We start from the raw sequence: 19547 nt of genomic DNA on the forward strand, positions 1-19547 counted from the left end.
GCATAGCTTTAGAACAGTACTACACCCAGTTAGGTCAGAATAGGTATTTTCAGTGAAAGGTATCCATGAATGGGTTTTTTTTTGGTATTTCGTTGGGGATATACCCCAATGGAGGAAGGCGGAGCATGCCGCGCAACCACCCAGACGGCTGGTCGAGAGATACCCAATTCTGACAAGGAGGAGGCTCAACAACGGGGCTGAGGGTGTCGGAAAGAGCCCACCTTTCCACCCCCATGGTAACTGATACGTCTCGAACCCATACGCACCAGCAGGCACCCTGCCGAAGCGCAAGGCCGAGACGCTACCGCGGGACCACGGGAGCCCCTCCATGAATGCATTCATGGATACTTTCAGGATGTATTCTGAATATATACATGTTACTCCTGTATTCACTCCATCCCTGAATAAAGTAGCTACTCCAGTGATAATAATAAACAGTAATAGTAGTAGTAGTAAAAAAAAAGGAGAAAAAGAAGAAGAAAAAGAAGATGAACAACACCAAAATGGAGAGCCGAAACCAAAGGTAACCCCGAACACGCAGCGGCCAGCGGGTAGCAAAGGTCACAAGAAGAGGAGGAGGAAGACGCGGCAGGACGAGGAGGAGCAGACGAGCATGACGTGGTGGTGAGCTGTCAAGGCCTTACGCTCGTTATTGCATACTATATACAAAGAACAGTACACGCAGGCCGGGCAACACCGCCACTCACACCTTAGTTCACGTCCAGGTGTTAGGGAACCGGTGTTACCTGCCGCCTAGGTGTTCAATCAATATCAAGTGTTCTCTGCCCTCATCACGAGTGGCGCCAATGTGACCCCCTGGTAGCACACCCGTGGCAGGGCAGGTGTTGGGTGTGTTGGGTGTCGTGCCAGGTGTTGGTGAGGTGGCAGGGTGTGGCAGAGCCTTTTGTCTTTGTGTTGCACCAGTTACAGTGTTACAAGCTCAGACCGAAGACTACTGTATAGTTTTACAACAGAGGTTCACTCAGATATATACTAGCTCTTTGGTCAGTTTCAAGCCTGCATGTGAAGACTTCATGCATGTCTAGGTTGTGTTTATACTGATCAGTCACTCCTCACTTCATCACTTTAATGATAGCTGTTATAATTAAATACTTTTCCAGCCAGAGACACGGCTGTCCTTGTCAACAAACCCACTCGGTTGGCTCAGCTGATGCCAGCCAAAATTTGGTCTGTCGGCACCCTCTTCCTGGGCCGTCACCCGACAAAGGGCAGTGGTCCCTCCGTAGAGGGACAAAATCTTTAACAACAACAACAACTTTCCCGTTGCTTGCTAAGTGTCCTCTCAAACAATAATCACTAGATATCAATCATATCATGCAGGGCTTTATAATATAAAAGTGGTTTCCATATTTCTTACTTGCAGGTAGGCCGTAAGTTTGTCTACGAGCAGTTTGTATTTGTCTTGTATAGTATTTGATAGAAGTAGGTAGTCTTCCACAAATTTAAGAACAGTAACTGAATCAACACACATCAAAGCCACGTGGACAAGTGCTAGAGAGAGAGAGGGATAGAGTGTGAAAAACTGAGGGTACTGATGCAACAAACTGAATTTCACTTCTCAGCATCCACACAAACTCGGCTTGGCATGAAACACGTGAGAGATTGATGAAGTTGCTAAAAAGGGAAAACAAAGCTTTTGCCGGATATTTAACCTGTGACCAGCCAGACGGTAAGCCACCACTCTACCATTTGTCTAAAGAGGTTCCCACTAACTGAGTGGGCTTTTAGTTGTTTTCCGTGTCAGGCGGGTCACTACACTGAGAGGGAGTACCAGAAAAAAGAAAGCTGGAGACATGCCGTATCTGCCATGGCCATGAGGGAACAGGGGCCGGAGATAAAGATAGATTTCCTTTGAAATTTCAATGTTTTTATTTCTTTGATATGATTTAAGAATTTCCATTTAGTCTCAAAGCCAATTGTTTTTTTTTTGTTTTTTTATGTACCATATGTATTCTGCTATTGATTCACTTACTGTGTTTTTCTTTCAGATTTTTGTGCTACCTTTATAAAGATAAAGGGTCTTCACACATGAATAAAGGTATGTAGCATGATTTTGGGTTTATATAGGTATATATATGTATCTTAATATGCAGTGAGTTATGTTACAATGAATAGATGTTGCTATGAATTATGCTATAAAGAAGTGTTTTTGTAAGATTAAGTTGCTTCAATAAATAGATATACTACTACTACTAGCATGAAGGAATAATGGCTTCGGAATTCCTTGAGCCCATGATACATTGTTGTTGTGTTTTCAAATGACTCTGAGGTTCAGCGATGCATATCTGCATATTTGCCATTAATTAGAACTTGGATCCTGGAGATGCAAGGCAGGTACTCTAAATGTGAAGTCAAAATACCCCCCCCCCCCCCCCCCGCCTCCCCCCTCCTCCATGGCTGTAGCCCTTCAGAGTCTTTATCTACATCTCAGCCATTACAGTGCCAACCCAGCTGATATGATACGTTATCTACAGGTATCCCTATTATTTTATTCCATCAGCCTGTGGGTGGACAATGCTTTTTTTGGTGACTATACATTGTATGAAGTTGCAATGAGTGATTTTTAATAATGTATGCATTGCAGGAAGTAGCAACCACTACACCCTCCTTCTCCAAGATGAGGCTGAGACAGATGGAGTGTGCCTAGAAGAGGAGGAAGAGGAAGTAGAGGATGGGTTAAATGGTATTGAAGAGGAGGAGGATGAAGAGGAGGAAGAGGAAGAAGAGGAGGATGAGCCCATGGAGGACAGTGATGAGGAGGAAATCTTCAGCAGCAGCAAACACCGCTCTCTGCCACACCACGAGTGCTCCAACCTCAATGGCCAAAACCACATCGGTAAACTCTAGATATCTTGATGCTAAATCATTAGACCTAATTCTCCTTTTAACTTCCCTCCCTACATAATTTTTTTTGAAGTAGAAGGAACCATTTAAATTGTGAGATCTTTTTAACAGTGGGCTATTGTTTTTTCTTTCTTCTGTTTTTACTTGCATGTGAAGAAAATTAAAGTTGTGCCTTGTAAAACACCATACAATCTATAGCTGCTGACCATAACCCTTACAGGGGGACACGGGAATGAGTACCAGCTCCTGAACAACAATGATGCAGACCTCAAAACAGTGCTGGACACCCCCATTACCATCTGGACCCCAACCCCAATGTCCCCTGCCCGTCGTGCGTGCTTCATTGCCTCAATCATGTTTGGCATCTTGGTGGTAGCGACGTTCCTGTGGGTGCTTCCATGCGACGTGCAGCCTTGTGAGGGAGATCTGGCCATGCGTGACACTGAATGGGCCGTCAGGATTGAAAGGACGGGTGTGTAACCTGTAATGTGTTTGCGGATATACATTATTTCCTTCTTTTGCTTGTCTTTCTTTATGTAACTGCCTCCTTTTTTTCTTCTTTCACTATTTGTCATTTCATCATTTCCTCCTCCTCCTCCTCCACTTTGTTTTTTAATTATCTGGGCACTCAAATATATCATACTACTGTGAATCAGGTACTTAATAAATCATATTTCTGTTGTGCCAAGATCCGCCTGATGGGCGAACCTCCCATAACTCACCCTGCGAGCGGGGGTACCTTTTTTGCCGACTAGTTAAGATGTGGCTTTCCCATATCGCTGATCGTGAGTTCAATCCCTGGCACCAGTAAAACCCTTTCCTGGTCTGGATTAATTTCACGTGTGTTTCTTGACATGCTGTGGTCGTGTGAAGAGAAATTTGGGCAGTACATTTCTTTCTATAAAATCTGGGTAATAACAATATCAAACAGGTAATGAAAACGTGAATTATTTTTTGTCAGATTGTACTCGTAAACAAAGAATACAATGCGTGGGTGGTGGTATTGCAGCATTCGCCATTTTAGTGTTCACTTGTAAAGAGAGTAATTACGTATATGGTGTGATGCTGAAAGTGGCATGCATACACACTGCCCAACGTCTAGCATTGAAGATTGTCCGGGACTTGGATAAAGGTGACACCAACGTGGTCCACTAAATGACATGGGCCTCACTCACTCTTCTCCATATCAATACAAACATCAGAGGGTCTCCTTATTCAAATTAAATAGGTTTTTTCATCTTGTTTTGCAGTGATAAGTGAGACCCAGCTGGTACAGAGGCTTGCTGGGGGCCACAATGTGCTGCTCAGCTATCATCCCTCCATCAACATCTCTAGCTGGGACCCTGAAAATTCATCTTTTGTAGAGGAGGAACACATGCAGTTTGGTAAGTATAGTTGGTCGCCTTATACGTATCACCATAGTATGTGAGTCACCAAATATGTGAGGGAGATTTCATCATCATTTGAAGTCTCCATGTCTGCAACGTGAACCTTGTTGTATGTCATTTACAATTTAAAATGAAAATGGAAATGACATCCCTGTCTTGAAGGTGTGTCACCCCTTCAAATATACAATTGGCTGTCCTGATGAGGCTTGCCCTCTTTGCTTGCCAACCTAGTTTGTCCTGTTAAGTATTCAGTATTAGCCATATTATCTTATCCTCTCTTGACCTCATTGCTACCTCAGGGTGCACCAGAAAGCAAAGTAAAAGCAGAAGTGATACCCAATGAAGCAGAATAGGGACATGTTCATGAGTGACCTCTGCTGGATGCATATTCTTGAGCTCTACATATGTTTGTGTCTTATGGAAATTTCAGCTTGTGCCTGGTAGTAATGTGGCTAGAGGTGGGTGGAGCTTGGCCCTCAACTTTCATACCTATATTTGCAAGTGGTAAAATTAAACTACTGTTAGCTACTTTACCTTGGCCTAAATTATTGACATGAATGCAAGTAATATGTACTAGCAAACTAATGTAGCAGTCAACTGCTCAAAGGGAATTCCTAGAAAGATCAGGCAGTGAATGCTATATACTGACTTCCAGTATCTTATTTTATATGTCACTTAGCTTCTGTACTTTGACCTTTAACTTCTTTACAATTTTACAAGCTGTAAAAATAATGAAAGCTCACTTTTTCATTATCTTCTCAATTTTCAGAGAACTTTGAGTCTGACTGTACCAGTTGTGGTCAAGGAACATCTGGAAACAGCCTTTGTGGTCTTCTCATGCTGGACGGAAACTTGGGCAGAAAAAATTGGCGTGTTCCTATTAGAGAATGTGCTGTGGGACTGCAGTGTGATTTGGTGAGTTATTGTGGTGTTGCCCACACACACAAAACATCTACCTCTTGTCTCAGTAATGGCAGTTACTTTGTTCAGTGCTTCCTGCACCTCAAAGAAAATAATTCACCATTGAAGAACACCATTACCTTCGTTTTTGCAGCTTGATGTGAGTGGAGATGGTGTCCATGACTGCATTGTGCGAGGCAGCGACACAATGCTCTTCATGATTGAGGTGCACTATGGCACCATCCTGTGGCATGTCCACCAGCACAAGGCAAACAGTAAGTACAGTTGTATTGAGTACCAGCTGATGAGCTCCTTTACACTACATGACAGGGTGAAAAATTTGGTAATGCAGTCATCTTTCAGCCTGTATGAGAAATCCAGACTGGAAGGCAATTTTCCTAGGAGAGAAGATTGTCCATTAGAAAACTGAAAACTAAATCATTGCAGATCTGAATCATGTGCTTGTTTACTAATATAATGAATATATCATCATCATCATTGTTTGCATCAGAACTGCACTTCTCACATTACCAGCAACAGGTAAACATTAATGGTGAAAGCATTAGGTCATGCCAGTTTTGCATCATAGAAAAGGCAGCATATATTATTAGTATTAGTATTTTTATTTTTTTCAGAGTCTCCTAGTCACCCCTCCAAGCTCTCCAGTGCATTACCCCAGCCAGCACTGCAGCTACACAATGCAGGCCCGGCTGTGCTCCTGCCAGATGTCAACAACGATGGTTATGAGGACTTGCTTTTCCCTGGGAGGCTGACTCAAGAAGCACACTCACACAGCCAAGACTCCAGCAGCTCCGAGACACAGGCGCCTGAGGGGGACCAAGCACCCCCAACCAATCAGCTGGTGTTAGTCTGTGGACAGTCAGGCAGTATTCTTGGCTCTCCTTTTGTGCTGAAGCAGTGCCACAAAATAACTTCAATGACAGTCAATGAAAAAGGATTATCATATTCTTGCCTAACCATTGACGATGAGGGTGAGTATCATGACAATAATATCTCTCTCTCTCTCTCTCTCTCTCTCTCTCTCTCTCTCTCTCTCTCTCTCTCTCTCTCTCTCTCTCTCTCTCTCTCTCTCTGTGTGTGTCGTCTGATTTTCTATGTAAGTTTTCTCTCTCTCTCTCTCTCTCTCTCTCTCTCTCTCTCTCTCTCTCTCTCTCTCTCTCTCTCTCTCTCTCTCTCTCTCTCTCTCTCTCTCTCTCTCTCTCTCTCTCTCTCTCTCTCTCTCTCTCTCTCTCTCTCTCTCTCTGTGTGTGTGGTCTGATTTTCTATGTAAATTCTCTCTCTCTCTCTCTCTCTCTCTCTCTCTCTCTCTCTCTCTCTCTCTCTCTCTCTCTCTCTCTCTCTCTCTCTCTCACACTCTCTCTATCTCTAGCTCTCTCTCTCTCTCTCTCTCTCTCTCTCTCTCTCTCTCTCTCTCTCTCTCTCTCTCTCTCTCTCTCTCTCTCTCTCTCTCTCTCTCTCTCTCTCTCTCTCTCTCTCTCTCTCTCTCTCTCTCTCTCTCTCTCTCTCTCTCTCTCTCTCTCTCTCTCTCTCTCTCTCTCTCTCTCTCTCTCTCTCTCTCTCTCTCTCTCTCAGGTAAAATTGGAGAATAGTTGTTTTCTTCCTATTTCCTCTGTTGTTACCTTTACACCTGTTTAGACATATTCTGGTAGTCATGCACTCAATAATTCCATTAATTTTTAAAGTACCTCCCACCAGCTACTACCGTTGGGACACCATCACTCTGTCCATTAAGAATTTTTTTGTTTTGTTTTGTTATAGCCTTACTTGCTATAACACCAATATTTTGTCTTACTTCTTCCTATACTATTTGTACTGAATCTGCTGTTTCAGAAGAAGCAGAAGTCATACCTCTCACAGCTCTCCTGCATCAGATTTTAGGGGAGGTTACTTCCTCTCAAAAATCAAGCCCTCCTCCGAAAGTTGCAGAAACAAACAGCCAGCACCTACCAACGATGAGTAGCCTACAAGACCTTTGCCAAGTGGTTGTGTCCAACAATGGGGTGTGTCCTCAGTGTCAGTCCAAAGTGAATTTACAAACTGGTGATGGTGAAGTCTTGTGGGAGAAAGACTATGAGCACAGCACAATTGTGTCCTGGGCACCCCTCCTTTCTGAGGGAAAGTGTCATGGAGCCATTCTGAAAGTGTGGGAGTGGAGGCACACAGCCACCACAGTCAAGACAATCAAACCCCCGGCTGCCATGAACCGAAGAACAACCAGGAGCAGTCTTATCAGTGAGGAAATGGAAAGTCTAGAGACTGAACCAACATACATTGAAAAGGGCAGTGAAGATGAAATTCCTCAGAAAACTATTATGGAAGAAAACAGTACCTCAGATTCTGTTGAGAGATTAGAAATGCCCAGTGAAGTTTTGGTAAAGAGTTCTTTGAGGGAAAGTCAAGAAAGCATAACTAAGGCTGGTATTCTAGAAGAAAAAGAAAACTTTGCTGAACTCCAACCACCAACAACTTTGGAGAGTCCACGAGCAAGAAGAGACTTCCTCCACAAGCCTTCAGAGCAATACCATGAACGTTCACTTCACAGACATCACAACAAACAAAATTCTGCCAGTCATGAGGATTACAGTCAGCACCCTCAACACTCTGACCCCACTGAGGGGCATCACCAACAGCTGAATAAGCTTCATGACAGCACACATGACCAAGAGAGCCCATATCCTTCAAAAAAGGCATCAACCACTGCAGCAGTACCCAGTACTTTCTCAACAAGCATGAGGGCAATTCATCCCACCATCCTAACACCTCCTGGCTATCAGCTACAACAGATACATGAGCGGCTAGCACTGCTGAGAAGCAATGGATCAGTGTGGCATGAGGAGACTTTAACCAGCCTTGGCTTAGGGATAATTCGACTTTGTAAGAGTGAAGGTTCATGCTTACCTTCAATAAAATCTCATAGCAAATCAGGTATGTTGGTATTTTGAAAATTTCTTTAGTGTTATGTAATTATAATTTGATGCAGAAAGGTAAGTTAACTTAGGTCATTTAGATGTTCGCTAACATCAGAAGAGGGAAACAAAAATTTAAATGTAAGAAATAAAGCATTACTATAAAAGCATGAAGAGATTTGAAATATATATATATATATATATATATATATATATATATATATATATATATATATATATATATATATATATATATATATATATATATACTCTCCCTCCTTGCCTGCTCTAAGTTTCTCAAGGATCTTTCACCCCTCTCCCTTACATACTCCTGCACCCTATCTCTCCATTTCACTGGAGGTCGTCCTCTTAACATTCCCTCCCTCTATCTCACTCACATACACCCTCCTGGTCATCTTACTCTCCTCCATTCGCTCCATGCGGCCAAACCACTTTAAAGTCTGTCGCTTCACTTCTTCCACCACTCCACACTTCTTCCCTTCACCCACGTGACACATTCCAAAACGCTCATTCACACTTTCATTACTCATTCCATCCATTCTACTCACACCACACGCACTCCTCAAATAACTCATTTCCACTGCCTGCACTCTAGACCTCTGACTTTCATTCCAGGCCCATGTTTTGCTTGCATATGTGAGGGTTGGTAGTATTACTGTATTTCTCAAATCCCTCTTTACCTCCATGCTCACACTTTTGCCATTCATAATACGTCCCAAAGACCCCACCACCTTTCTTCCTTGCAATGCCCTTTCTCTTGTCTCTCCTGTACCACTATGCTTACACATAACTGATCCATGGTACTTAAACTCATTAACCTCCTCCATTTCTTCACCATCTAATATTATTTTGCAGTTGATAAATGGGTACCTGGGTAAACCTGGGGAAAGAAAACTGTGGTAACCCGGATGTCACACTGGCCCTGTGTCCCAGGGTAATGGGCTCCCTCCCACCACAGGCTCAAGGGTCAATGTCACGGAGATGAGCACCGAGGCCACGCGCTGCTACAGCGTATGCCCCCAACTTTACTTTACTTTTTCTCCTTTTACATACACTATCAAAAACACTGACCAAATTTTGTAAGTCACTTTCATTTTCTGCAACGAGCACTGTGTCATCAGCAAATAAGATTGAATTCAGCACCCACTTCCTTCCCTCTGTGTACATTTTTACTCCAACTTCCCCAACTTTGCCCTTCATTTCTCTCATAACACCATCCATATAAATATTGAACAACCATGGTGACATGACACACCCCTGCCTCATATATATATATATATATATATATATATATATATATATATATATATATATATATATATATATATATATATAAACACAGAGCACTTTACAATCAGTGGGACAGGAGAAGTAACAAAAGAGTAGTCAATTTAGGATGGAGAAGTGTAAGAAAGGCTGTTCCAGAGTTTCCAGTGAAAGGGATGAAAGAATGAAGAAGCTGGTTAACTCTGAAGCAAGGTTCTTTGCATTTCATGCCACTCTTTGGAGAGCTGCTCAGTAAAGAAGATTTAAAATAATTGTTTTACGACTATGATTTAGCCACCTTGTATTTTACAATACTTTCATTTACAACAGTTGCTGTCTCCACTGGGGTGAAGGAGAGAGTCTGGCAGCTAGTGTCCAGCAGTACAACCTTCGACAGCACAGCCATCAATGGGGAGCAGCACCACACTTCTCCGTGGACACTGACGTCAATTGTAAGGAAAATAATCGTTGCAGTATAATCAGAGAGATCACATCTAATTTATTTATTTTGGAAATACAAAGATTGAATTTTTTTATATACCAGGAAATCAAAGACTGCTGTCTTTCAGTGAGTGTTTGTTGATTTATAGTTCCTTGTTCCAACTTGAGATTGTCATTTCTTACATTCATAGATAAAGCTTCACAGATTATAAATATCAACTACATGCATGTATTATGGCTGTTTTGGTGAATTAAATGCTGTGCTTTGCTCTAAGCTTTTTGTGAGAAAATGTTAGAAGGGTGTTGTATTTTTCTATTTTTAGCCAAGTTTATGAAGCTAAACTCATCCATAGCTTACCTCAAATACCTTTTGATGTACTTTTGTTGAGACTCTTTGTCAACCAGGAGATTCCAGTGGGGCACTAGACTTGACTGTCAATAATCCAGTCACTTGTGTCCTTTTATTTTTACCTGTAACTGGCAGGTAAAGTCTTTCTTGTACATTGTTTAAAGGTAAGATACAATAACCTTTTTTTACATAATTTATGCAGTGATGTTCAAGTGATAACGAAAATGTCATACTTCTAACATGATCCCTGTACAGTACAATGCCACCCTCCACCCACAAGCCATAATATCAAACTACATGTTGTATCTACTTGGAACTCTGTCCATTATAGAACATCATACCACTCCAATTAGATGTTCTGCTCCACATGTGTGTGCATGTGCATGCACACACACACACACACACACACACACACACACACACACACACACACACACACACACACACACACATATCATAACACACCACATCATACATTGCTCCGATAGCTCAGTGGTTAAAGCTCTGCATGGTCTGGCAGGTGGAGGTTCGAGCTCCGCCCAGGCCAGGATTTTTCCACTGACAAGGAGTGGTTACTGTCCCCACTTGAGCAGGGGTGTGTGTGTCCCAGTAGTACCCAGAGATTGACTATAATGAGCCTTGCTCCAATCAAGAGGGTACTTACTGGTGATGACGAGTTCAGCTCTTGATCAGGCCGTGGTGAATTGCACACACACACACACACACACACACACACACACACACACACACACACACACACACACACACACACACTAAAAATTGTGATATGTCATGTTTAGCATGTTTATGGGTTACTTTCAAATTTCTTTTTATCTGCATATCTCGAATTCCATTATATTGATCTTATTTATTTATTTTATTCTCTTATCAGTCAAACTTTTCTTGCTATTCTAACAGTCTTAACCCTATGTAGTTGCAAACTAACCATAGCTACCTGTCATCTTATATATTATATATATATAATGTCATGCCTGTGACCCCCCATCCCCTGCAGTATTTTTTGCCACACTTCCCATGCCAGCCTACATATCAAATGAACCCAGTGTAACACAGATGCACTTTCATGCTTCAGCATTTCACCTGTTATCTCATTCACCAACAATATTTTTCCGTCTTCTGCCACTCATGTTTTTTTTTTTTTGTTTTGTTTTTTTCTATACAATATTCTTTTATGTGCCTTTAGTCAATATCACTTCTCCAAAGAGATGTTGTAGGTAACCAATGACACCAGGAATTTATCTTGCATGCTGCATTAGTGAAATATCATGTAAGTGGAAAATTCACATCACAAACATTCTCAAGTAATCCAACTGTATTAGAATCAGGGAAGTGTGCATATGAAGATAATCAGATACTTAAACAGACAGTCTAAGTTATTTAAAGAAATGTTGAAACTTTCCTTTTCTTATTTGTTTTTAGTAGGGTTGTCAAAATCCAGTTTCCAAGTGCTGGTAAAGGTTTATTTCTTCAATTGTTGAAAGGCTGAACAAAATTTTTTGTTATTATTTGAAATTTATGCATGTTCTTATTTTTTCAATTAATGAGTGCATCATAACACATATTAAGCTGGCTTTATATATTGTTATTCAGCATTTGAATCAATAATTACCAAACTGCATTGCATAAAAAAATATTGTAGTCCATGAAATCAACAAGGTGTGGGTGCCATGATGAAGGAAGCTAGCAATGTAGTGTTATTGTAATCCTGTATAAGCTGCAAAATGCAGTGCTTGAGACCCTTGAACTTCAGAGGTGTTGCAGGGCTTGAAATTTCCTGAGGAGATCCATCACATTGCAGTATAAACCTTATCAAGGCTATGTTTGTTGGATAACTAAAGAGTCAAAGCATAACAGTTGCACATTTCAGAACCAGTACAAAGCAATAAATACTGTAATAGCTCCAGAATTTCTGTTCATTTTATAATAAGCGACAAGATTTATTCCTTTCCTTATTTCTAGATATTTTAAAGTTTATTTAAAACTTGCTTGTTAAGAATAATAAAAAGAGTATATACAGGCTATAGTAAAATTTTGTTGCTTTCTGTCATCAGGCAATCCAGTTAATGATATCAAATTCCTTGTTTCACAGTCTGGATTGATTAGAGATGAGTATTCACGCTTTAGTGAAGCTTTATGGTTATGCTACATAGTCTTGAACTATTTCTAATGATGCTATTCGATATATTCCTCCAGTTGCCTTCCTTTACACACTTTCTGGCCTTTTGTAGAAACTTAAGAAAGAGTGAGAAATGTGTATTTCAAGCATCTGATTTGACAAGGTGTCTAGGATAAGTCATTCCAGAGGTTGATATGGAAATAAAATGGATGCAATAAGCTGTGTTGGTGTGGGTGGGTGTTTATGTGTGTGTATGTGCTTGCGTGCGTGCGTGCATGCATGCATGCATGTGTGTTTGTATAATATATATATGTATATATATACATATATCGGTTAGAGCACTGTGCTGCCAGGCTTCACAGCCTGACAGATGGCGGTTCGAGCCCCGTTCAGGCTGGAATCTTTCCGCTGACAAGGAGTGGTTACTGTCCCCCCTTGAGCAAGGGGGATGGGGGTTGTGGTGTGTGAGGTCCTGGCAGTACCCATAGATCGACTATAATGAGCTTGTGCTTGCTCCTGTCAGGAGGGTACTTGCTGACAATTGTGAGTCCAATTGTGATCAGGCCGTGGTGAATTACACACACACACATTCAGGTGTCTTTCAGTATCCACATGATGATTGGTTCCAGGACCCCTGTGGATATCAAAACTTTAGACATTCTCTCATATATAGTATTTGGGAAAAAAAAAATCATCAAAGCTTTATGTTATAGCTTATTGTGCCTAGGATTTCAAAAGACCTTTGTTGCCCTGATTTCTGTGGTTTCTTTTAATTTAGACGTTTTCAAGAGTTGCTGCGGTAAAATCCTGTGGTAGTGAAAACCACATTGAACCACACTGATGGACGGACAACTGTGTGTGTGTGTTTTTCATACATGTACATATCTTTGGGTACATCACATACTCTTTGCATGTTGGTGTTAAGAGCTCATTATGTATTGTACTTGTGAATGGATTTGTGATTGTCAAAAGGTCGAGTATTAAGTCTAATGTGCATCAATATGCTTGGTTGAGTGAAAGGTCTTGAGTTTTATATGAATAATTTTTGTGACAAATGCTATAATTTGCAATAATTATAATGTGCCTCCAAAGCCTCCTCCACACATTGTAGGTGTCAGGTGCTCATAGCGCCACATGGATGCCAAAATTTGATAGTTTCAGATTTGCTCAATGGACTAATTACAGTATCCTTGTGGTGTCACTAATTGTCCAACATTGACTTTGTGTAGTTGCAGTGTCTCATCATATTTATTTGTTTCCCAGTGCTACATAATGTCTAGTCTGAACTATCTAATCCGTTTTTCTGCTTCATTTAATTTGCCAAGCCATGTGAATGTAACTGCTTCCATTCTTAAACAAATGTATGCATCAACAAAGTACCAAATGTCTGTTGCTGAAAGTGGGGTGTGGCCACTAAGGAGGGGAAGAATAAGGTCCTCATACTCTAGTTCTGATTATTGATCTACCTCATATCATAATGCTGCACCCACTCAAGACAGCTGTGCACACTCAATGTTTAATGGAAGATATATTACTAAAGTCTTTGTCAACAATGTTCCTGGCATCAGAATCATTACACTTTTTACACTCCCACAGAGGGATGTGAATTTTAAGCACAAGTTGTAGTATGAGAAAAACAGACCTCTTCTAAATCTTCCCCTTCATGTCTCTTGCTTCCCCTTAACAAAGTAACTGGCCACAGCACTAACTAGACTCTGATGATGATCACACACCTAAGACTTATTCAGTCTCTATAGGTGTAAGCATTCTTGCCTCTGCTTCAAAAACTGGAGAGACATGTTGTCTAGGTGCCAAGATATGCATTTAATATTAAGCGTGGCCTCGTATGTGTTTCATTTGTACTGTGTCGGTTGAATTATGACATAGGATATCTAAGTCACTCCAGTGTTTCCTTCATACCGGTGCTTCTGTGTGTCTCTCGTCCTGAAGCAATGTACTCTTGTGTACCGTGTCTGCACTCCTCCGCTGGCAGCAGCTCCTCTTTTTAATAGTCATGAGCTGGAGTTGCCTTTGAATTGCTTGAATATATTTTTCTAACTGGATCTCTTAGTAAGTATGACATAGACTTGTTATGTATAGAACTATTTGACCAAAATATTTTGTTACTTCATGAATGTTCATTATTATAATTATTATTATTATTATTATTATTATTATTATTATTATTATTATTATTATCACTATTATAATTACCACTATTATTGTTATTATTACCATTGGAAAGCATATTCCAAACCATATTGGTTTTATGATAATTCAAGCAAAACTTTTTATCATTTTTTCATATTTATAATATAATATGTATTTGCAGTAGAGTTGCTATTGGATACAAGGCTCTGGTTAAGTACAGTTGCACAAATTTTAAGGTCATATATTTATACAAATATAATCAAAGTAATATTAGGTACATTTTGCATTTAAACCAGATGCTTGTATGCAATGAGTTACAAAAGTTTGAATATGTTAACTCACTAAGTATAGCCAGTATTATTTTTCTAAAGGTAATTGTGTTATCAAGTAGAAACACACTGATTTAATAACCTATCTAAGTGCTATTTGCATTAGAATCTAGTCTAGTCTAATCATTCCTTATGTGCTCTGGGTTCAGGTTTGTGGCCACGACAAAGTCAGGCCGTTTCAATAACGGCTGTTGTGGTTGTGATTTTCTTTATTTGTCGAGAATATAAATTGAGAAAGCTTATTGTTGTATATAAAACCTTTTATGTAGCTGGGATCACATGCCTGCAGTGAAAACTCTATATATCTCATCTACCTATATCTGCCTGCACTCCACGAGCTTTGCCCAAAGGGTTGGCCACGGCGCTAGAGTCCCCATCTTTGTTTCGGCACTTTCTCGGCACATTCAGTCCATAGCCAAGTGTTTAAATTCAATCACTTTCTCCCTGTTCTCTTCCCTCAACCACATCTTACACTTTGCTTTCTGCCATAATTTTGTATGGATTTTCTAAATCAGTGGTTTGCTCTCTTGTCTATAAATACCCTTACCTTATTCTTGCCTACATTAAATTTTCTTCTCTTACACATCCTGTCAAATCCATCCACAATCCTCTGTAGCATCCCATTTCATTTTCTGCCACCAACTACACTGTCATCTGTTAGTAGACTTGCCACCAAGAGCTTCCCTAGCAGCCATTTCTCATACAACAATTTGTGTATACTACATTGAACAGCCATGGTGACATCACACCAACACCAACATCACTCTGCTCTCCACTCATGTGGACAGATACACTCACAACCTTGTTCCCTGCAAGTACATACCCTCCCCCACCACATATTTTCAGGACATACATAAATCCTTCCTTTTAAGCATATCATAAGCCTTCTCCAGGTTCATGAAAGCAACAAAGAGTTTCTTACTTACCCCTCTCTTGGTGCTTTTCAATTATGATTTTCAGTGTAAAAATAGGGTCCAGATATTCCCTCACTCTTCTAAAATCCCCCTTCCCCATCAGTCATATTTCCTTTGCCTATTTTCATCACCCTATCATTTAACCCAGTAGCAGCGGGGATCATGTTTCTTAATGGTCCCTCCAAGCGAGAAAAAATCACCCCTCACACAAACCATTTAATAATATATATCAAAGCATTTGTGATCAGATTATGTATCATCTATTTTGGGGAGTTTATATCATGGTACAAATTTGGCCCGTCGCTGCTACACGGTAAAGCCACAAATTTGGCCCGTCACTGCTACCAGGTTGAGATCTACCCTACACCTTTTCTGGCACGCTGAGTAAGGTTGTGCCCTTCTAGAACCATCCCTACTTCCTTTTCCTTTGCACAGCAGATGAATGATGGCCTTTCTCCAATGTTCCGGCACTGCACCCAACTGCCATATCCACAGCATTCACATCTACAACATATTTCTACATCTTTGTTGTTAAGTCATCAGTGCCTAGGGCCTTTCCTACTTTCAACTTCTTAATTGCCTTCTTTATCTCATCCATCTCCCTGTGTGGATATGGCCATCCTACACTAGTTTTTGCTCATACTGGTTACTTCTGTTCTCCCTCCCACATTTGTAGTGATTAATGATTCGAAATGGCTCTTCCATACCTCCTTTATCTACTCATTCCTTTTAACAAGCACCCCCTCATTTCCCTTCATTCTGCAAGTGTTCCTTTCCTCCCCCATTTGTCTTTTAAATTCCTTCCACAAGTTTTTTGTTCAGAAGATATTTTCCTGTGATCCAATCTCTTTACTTTCCCTAACCAATCTTCTTTCCCATGTCTTTCACAGCCATCACTGGGGCTTACGCACACACCCAAAAGTCCCAAACATACTTAGCGATAATAGCCTGTTACAACTATTCTGATAACTGATCCTTCATTGTGATGTTGAAACGCCAGAATTTTCTCATTACTACACTCCCACACGACCACAGCATGTAATGAAACGCACGAGAAATTAATCCATACAAGGAAAGATTTTGCCGGCGCCGGGGATCGAACCCGCGACCAGCGAGACAGGAGAGCCACTCCTTAACCAGTCGGCCAAAGAGGTACCCTCCTCGCAGAGTGACTTGTGGGAGGCTCACCCAGGCAAGTCGCTGCACTACAATGTTGGAAGCCTTGTATCGCCACATCTTCACAAATAGATAACAATATAAATCATGTCAGGCTACACAGGCTCTTATTAGTGCAGACAAAAGGCTTCGATCGTAATGGGTCGCGAGGGGGATGATTAAAATGAGACTGAACCGTAGTAAGAATTTTTTTAGGAATACTGCTCTAATGAAAATGGGATATCCTATAAAGAATAAAAGTATTCCCAATTGTTTTGTCTGCCTAACCTCCCATTGCTTTTGATATACGTAATGGTCATTATAGTTAGGCTATGTATGCAACTCACACGGATTGTTCTGATTGGTGGGCGATGGTGGCACGTGGAAGAAACGTAGTGTTTGCATTGTAGAGACACGTTGGTTTCAAGCAAAGAAAACGGAGGTGGAATGTCATGCAGAGCCGCAGCAGAGGCAGGCAGTGCTCCCACTTCTGGGGATTTTGTCCCTAGATTGAAACTTTCCAGTGCTAGTGATAAATCTGGGGAATTTGGGTTTCTGGGAATATTCTGGTGAATTCTGGTTGTGCTTAGTGGTTAGAAACTTTATGGTGGAAGTGACAGAGCACATCTGGAGGAAGTTTAATTAAGGAGATAAAACGAGAAGATTATGACCACTTGGACTTGTGGGTGCCATCTAATGTGGTGAAGTGTCACCGTCTCTGGCTGGACAATATAAATGTTTCTCTTTTCTAAATAACGACCCCTGTCCACTAGATTTGGTGGACAGGGAGTGTGGGAAGCAGGCAATCGAAGAAACTAACATCATAAAATATAAAGAAACTGATATTCAGTCCTGGAGAGAAAGACGGACTCATAAAATCATGTAGTATAGGCGGTGAGCTAAATCATAAGTAGCTACAGGAATCTTCGGAAAATAATTGTGTGCATGATGTTGCTACCATGTGCAAATAACAGCAAATGCTCCAGTGGAAAAACTTTCTAGCAACTTGAAAGTAATTAAAAGTGACAGTAGAAACTCTCTAAAAAGAAAACTTTTGTGGTATACTTGCGTGGAAAACAGGGAATGCCCTCACTTGGGATCATTGCTGATGAACTTTGTGTACACGATCATCCAAAAATGTTAAAACTTTTGCGAAATTTTAAAAGCTTAAGCACTATAGGCAGTGAGGCCCATATGAAACCAATGCTGAAAACTAGTCATAAGTTTTGTCATGAATTGTGGTATAGAAACATTATACATATATATATATATATATATATATATATATGTATATATATATATATATATATTTGTATATTTATATATATATATATATATATATATATATATATATTAATATACATGGGGTACATGCAGGGATAGAGTATTCGTATTCGGTATTCATATTTTAATACATTCGAATACCGTATTTGGGTGTATTCGTATTCGAATAAATATCGATAATCCAAATATTTTCATTCGTATTCGAATACAAGGGAAAAGTATTCGTATTCTGCGAAAAATCTGACGAATATTTCAAAAGAAATAACAGCCGTGACACTTCCTTGCATGCCAGCCTCCTGGGCGGACGTGGAACCGTCGTGTACCTACTACAGGTTCGCAGACCGTTGAGGCGCGGCGTCTGCCGGTGCTGCTCTGCTGGAGTCTGACACTTGCCAGTGTGGACGCCGAATGTGTGTTCATGAGCTCATTTTACTGCTGCATAACTTCAGAACAGTTCTTCACCAAGTTAAGTCGAAAAGGTATTTTTCAATGAAAATTATTCATGAATGTATTCATGGATACTTTCAAGAAGTATTCGTATTTGTATTCGAATTAAAACCATTTCAGTTTATTCGAATTCGTATTCGTATTCATTGGAATTTGATGTATTCGTATTCGTATTCGAATACACAACTCTTGCATGCATTAATTCCATCCCTGGGAACATGAACTATTTGTTCATTTAACCAGAGATTTTGTTTTTATGCTTTTTTTTTTTTTAGCTAAGTGCATAAAACTACTAGTTTTGTTTTACGTTTTCATTAAAAACTATGGCTTAGGTATAAGTGGATTTATACATTTTGTTCTAGTCTACAGGAACTTTTTCTCCAATCTAAGGATATTTCAGCCCAAGTCTAGGGAATTACTGATTTGATAAGGCGCCCTGGAGGGTGGAGGTAGCCTCAGGCAGGAAGGCCGCGGGTCAGTCAGTCAGTCACCTGTGAGCAGCGGTGCAAGGTGACGGTCCTGTGCCTTGACCAGTGTTCACAACTCCCGGTTTTCTTTCCGTGGATGTATCAAGATGAAGCCACTCTTAATATTAGGTAAGTCAGCACAAGTATATGAATTTTTCTAGTTCTAATGTTTTCTCGCGACCCGGAGGAAACTGAAGAATTTCTCAGAACCTGCAATATTGACGAGAGGCAAGACTCTGCTAAGGTTACCATGGAAGCACAAGAATGGCTCACCACACTCCAGGATTATATAATATACATATGTGTGTGTGTGTGTGTGTGTGTGTGTATATATATATATATATATATATATAGATATATATATATAGATATATATATATATATATATATATATATATATATATATATATATATATATATATCGGGTGAAAAGTTTGCGCAGTGAGTTTTTTTTTAATATTTTTGAGGCAAAGTGTGGGACAGATCCATTCCTTGTTCTCTATGGC

At 40.4% G+C, this 19547-nt stretch overlaps 2 protein-coding genes across 8 annotated transcripts in view; both read left to right on the forward strand.

Annotated features, from left to right (window-relative positions):
- The first annotated feature begins 512 nt into the window (after nucleotides 1-512).
- On the forward strand, nucleotides 513-15016 carry LOC127004153 (uncharacterized). Of its 2 annotated transcripts, none has more exons than XM_050871602.1 (10): nucleotides 513-624; nucleotides 2010-2059; nucleotides 2606-2857; nucleotides 3086-3337; nucleotides 4116-4250; nucleotides 5023-5168; nucleotides 5308-5428; nucleotides 5789-6145; nucleotides 7005-8099; nucleotides 9698-15016. In XM_050871602.1, exons 2-10 carry the CDS (start codon nucleotides 2050-2052, stop codon nucleotides 9844-9846), a joined length of 2517 nt encoding a protein of 838 aa, XP_050727559.1. In that variant the 5' UTR covers nucleotides 513-624; nucleotides 2010-2049; the 3' UTR covers nucleotides 9847-15016. The 2 variants fall into 2 exon arrangements, with proteins under 2 accessions (XP_050727559.1, XP_050727560.1); XM_050871603.1 differs by lacking the exon at nucleotides 513-624 and adding an exon at nucleotides 677-1690.
- Nucleotides 15017-18969: 3953 nt separating this feature from the next.
- The window catches only part of LOC127004154 (uncharacterized), a 62152-nt gene continuing 61574 nt past the window's right edge, over nucleotides 18970-19547 (forward strand). For all 6 annotated transcript variants that reach the window (XR_007757664.1, XM_050871607.1, XM_050871604.1 and 3 more), the window contains exon 1: nucleotides 18970-19170. Coding sequence is in view for 5 of the 6 variants with exons in the window: in XM_050871607.1 (XP_050727564.1) it covers nucleotides 19149-19170 (22 nt within the window). In the remaining variant the exon portion in view is untranslated. The remainder of the gene's footprint in view (nucleotides 19171-19547) is intronic.

The sequence above is a fragment of the Eriocheir sinensis genome, chromosome 27 (assembly GCF_024679095.1).
Source record: "Eriocheir sinensis breed Jianghai 21 chromosome 27, ASM2467909v1, whole genome shotgun sequence".
NCBI classification, from domain to species: domain Eukaryota; kingdom Metazoa; phylum Arthropoda; class Malacostraca; order Decapoda; family Varunidae; genus Eriocheir; species Eriocheir sinensis.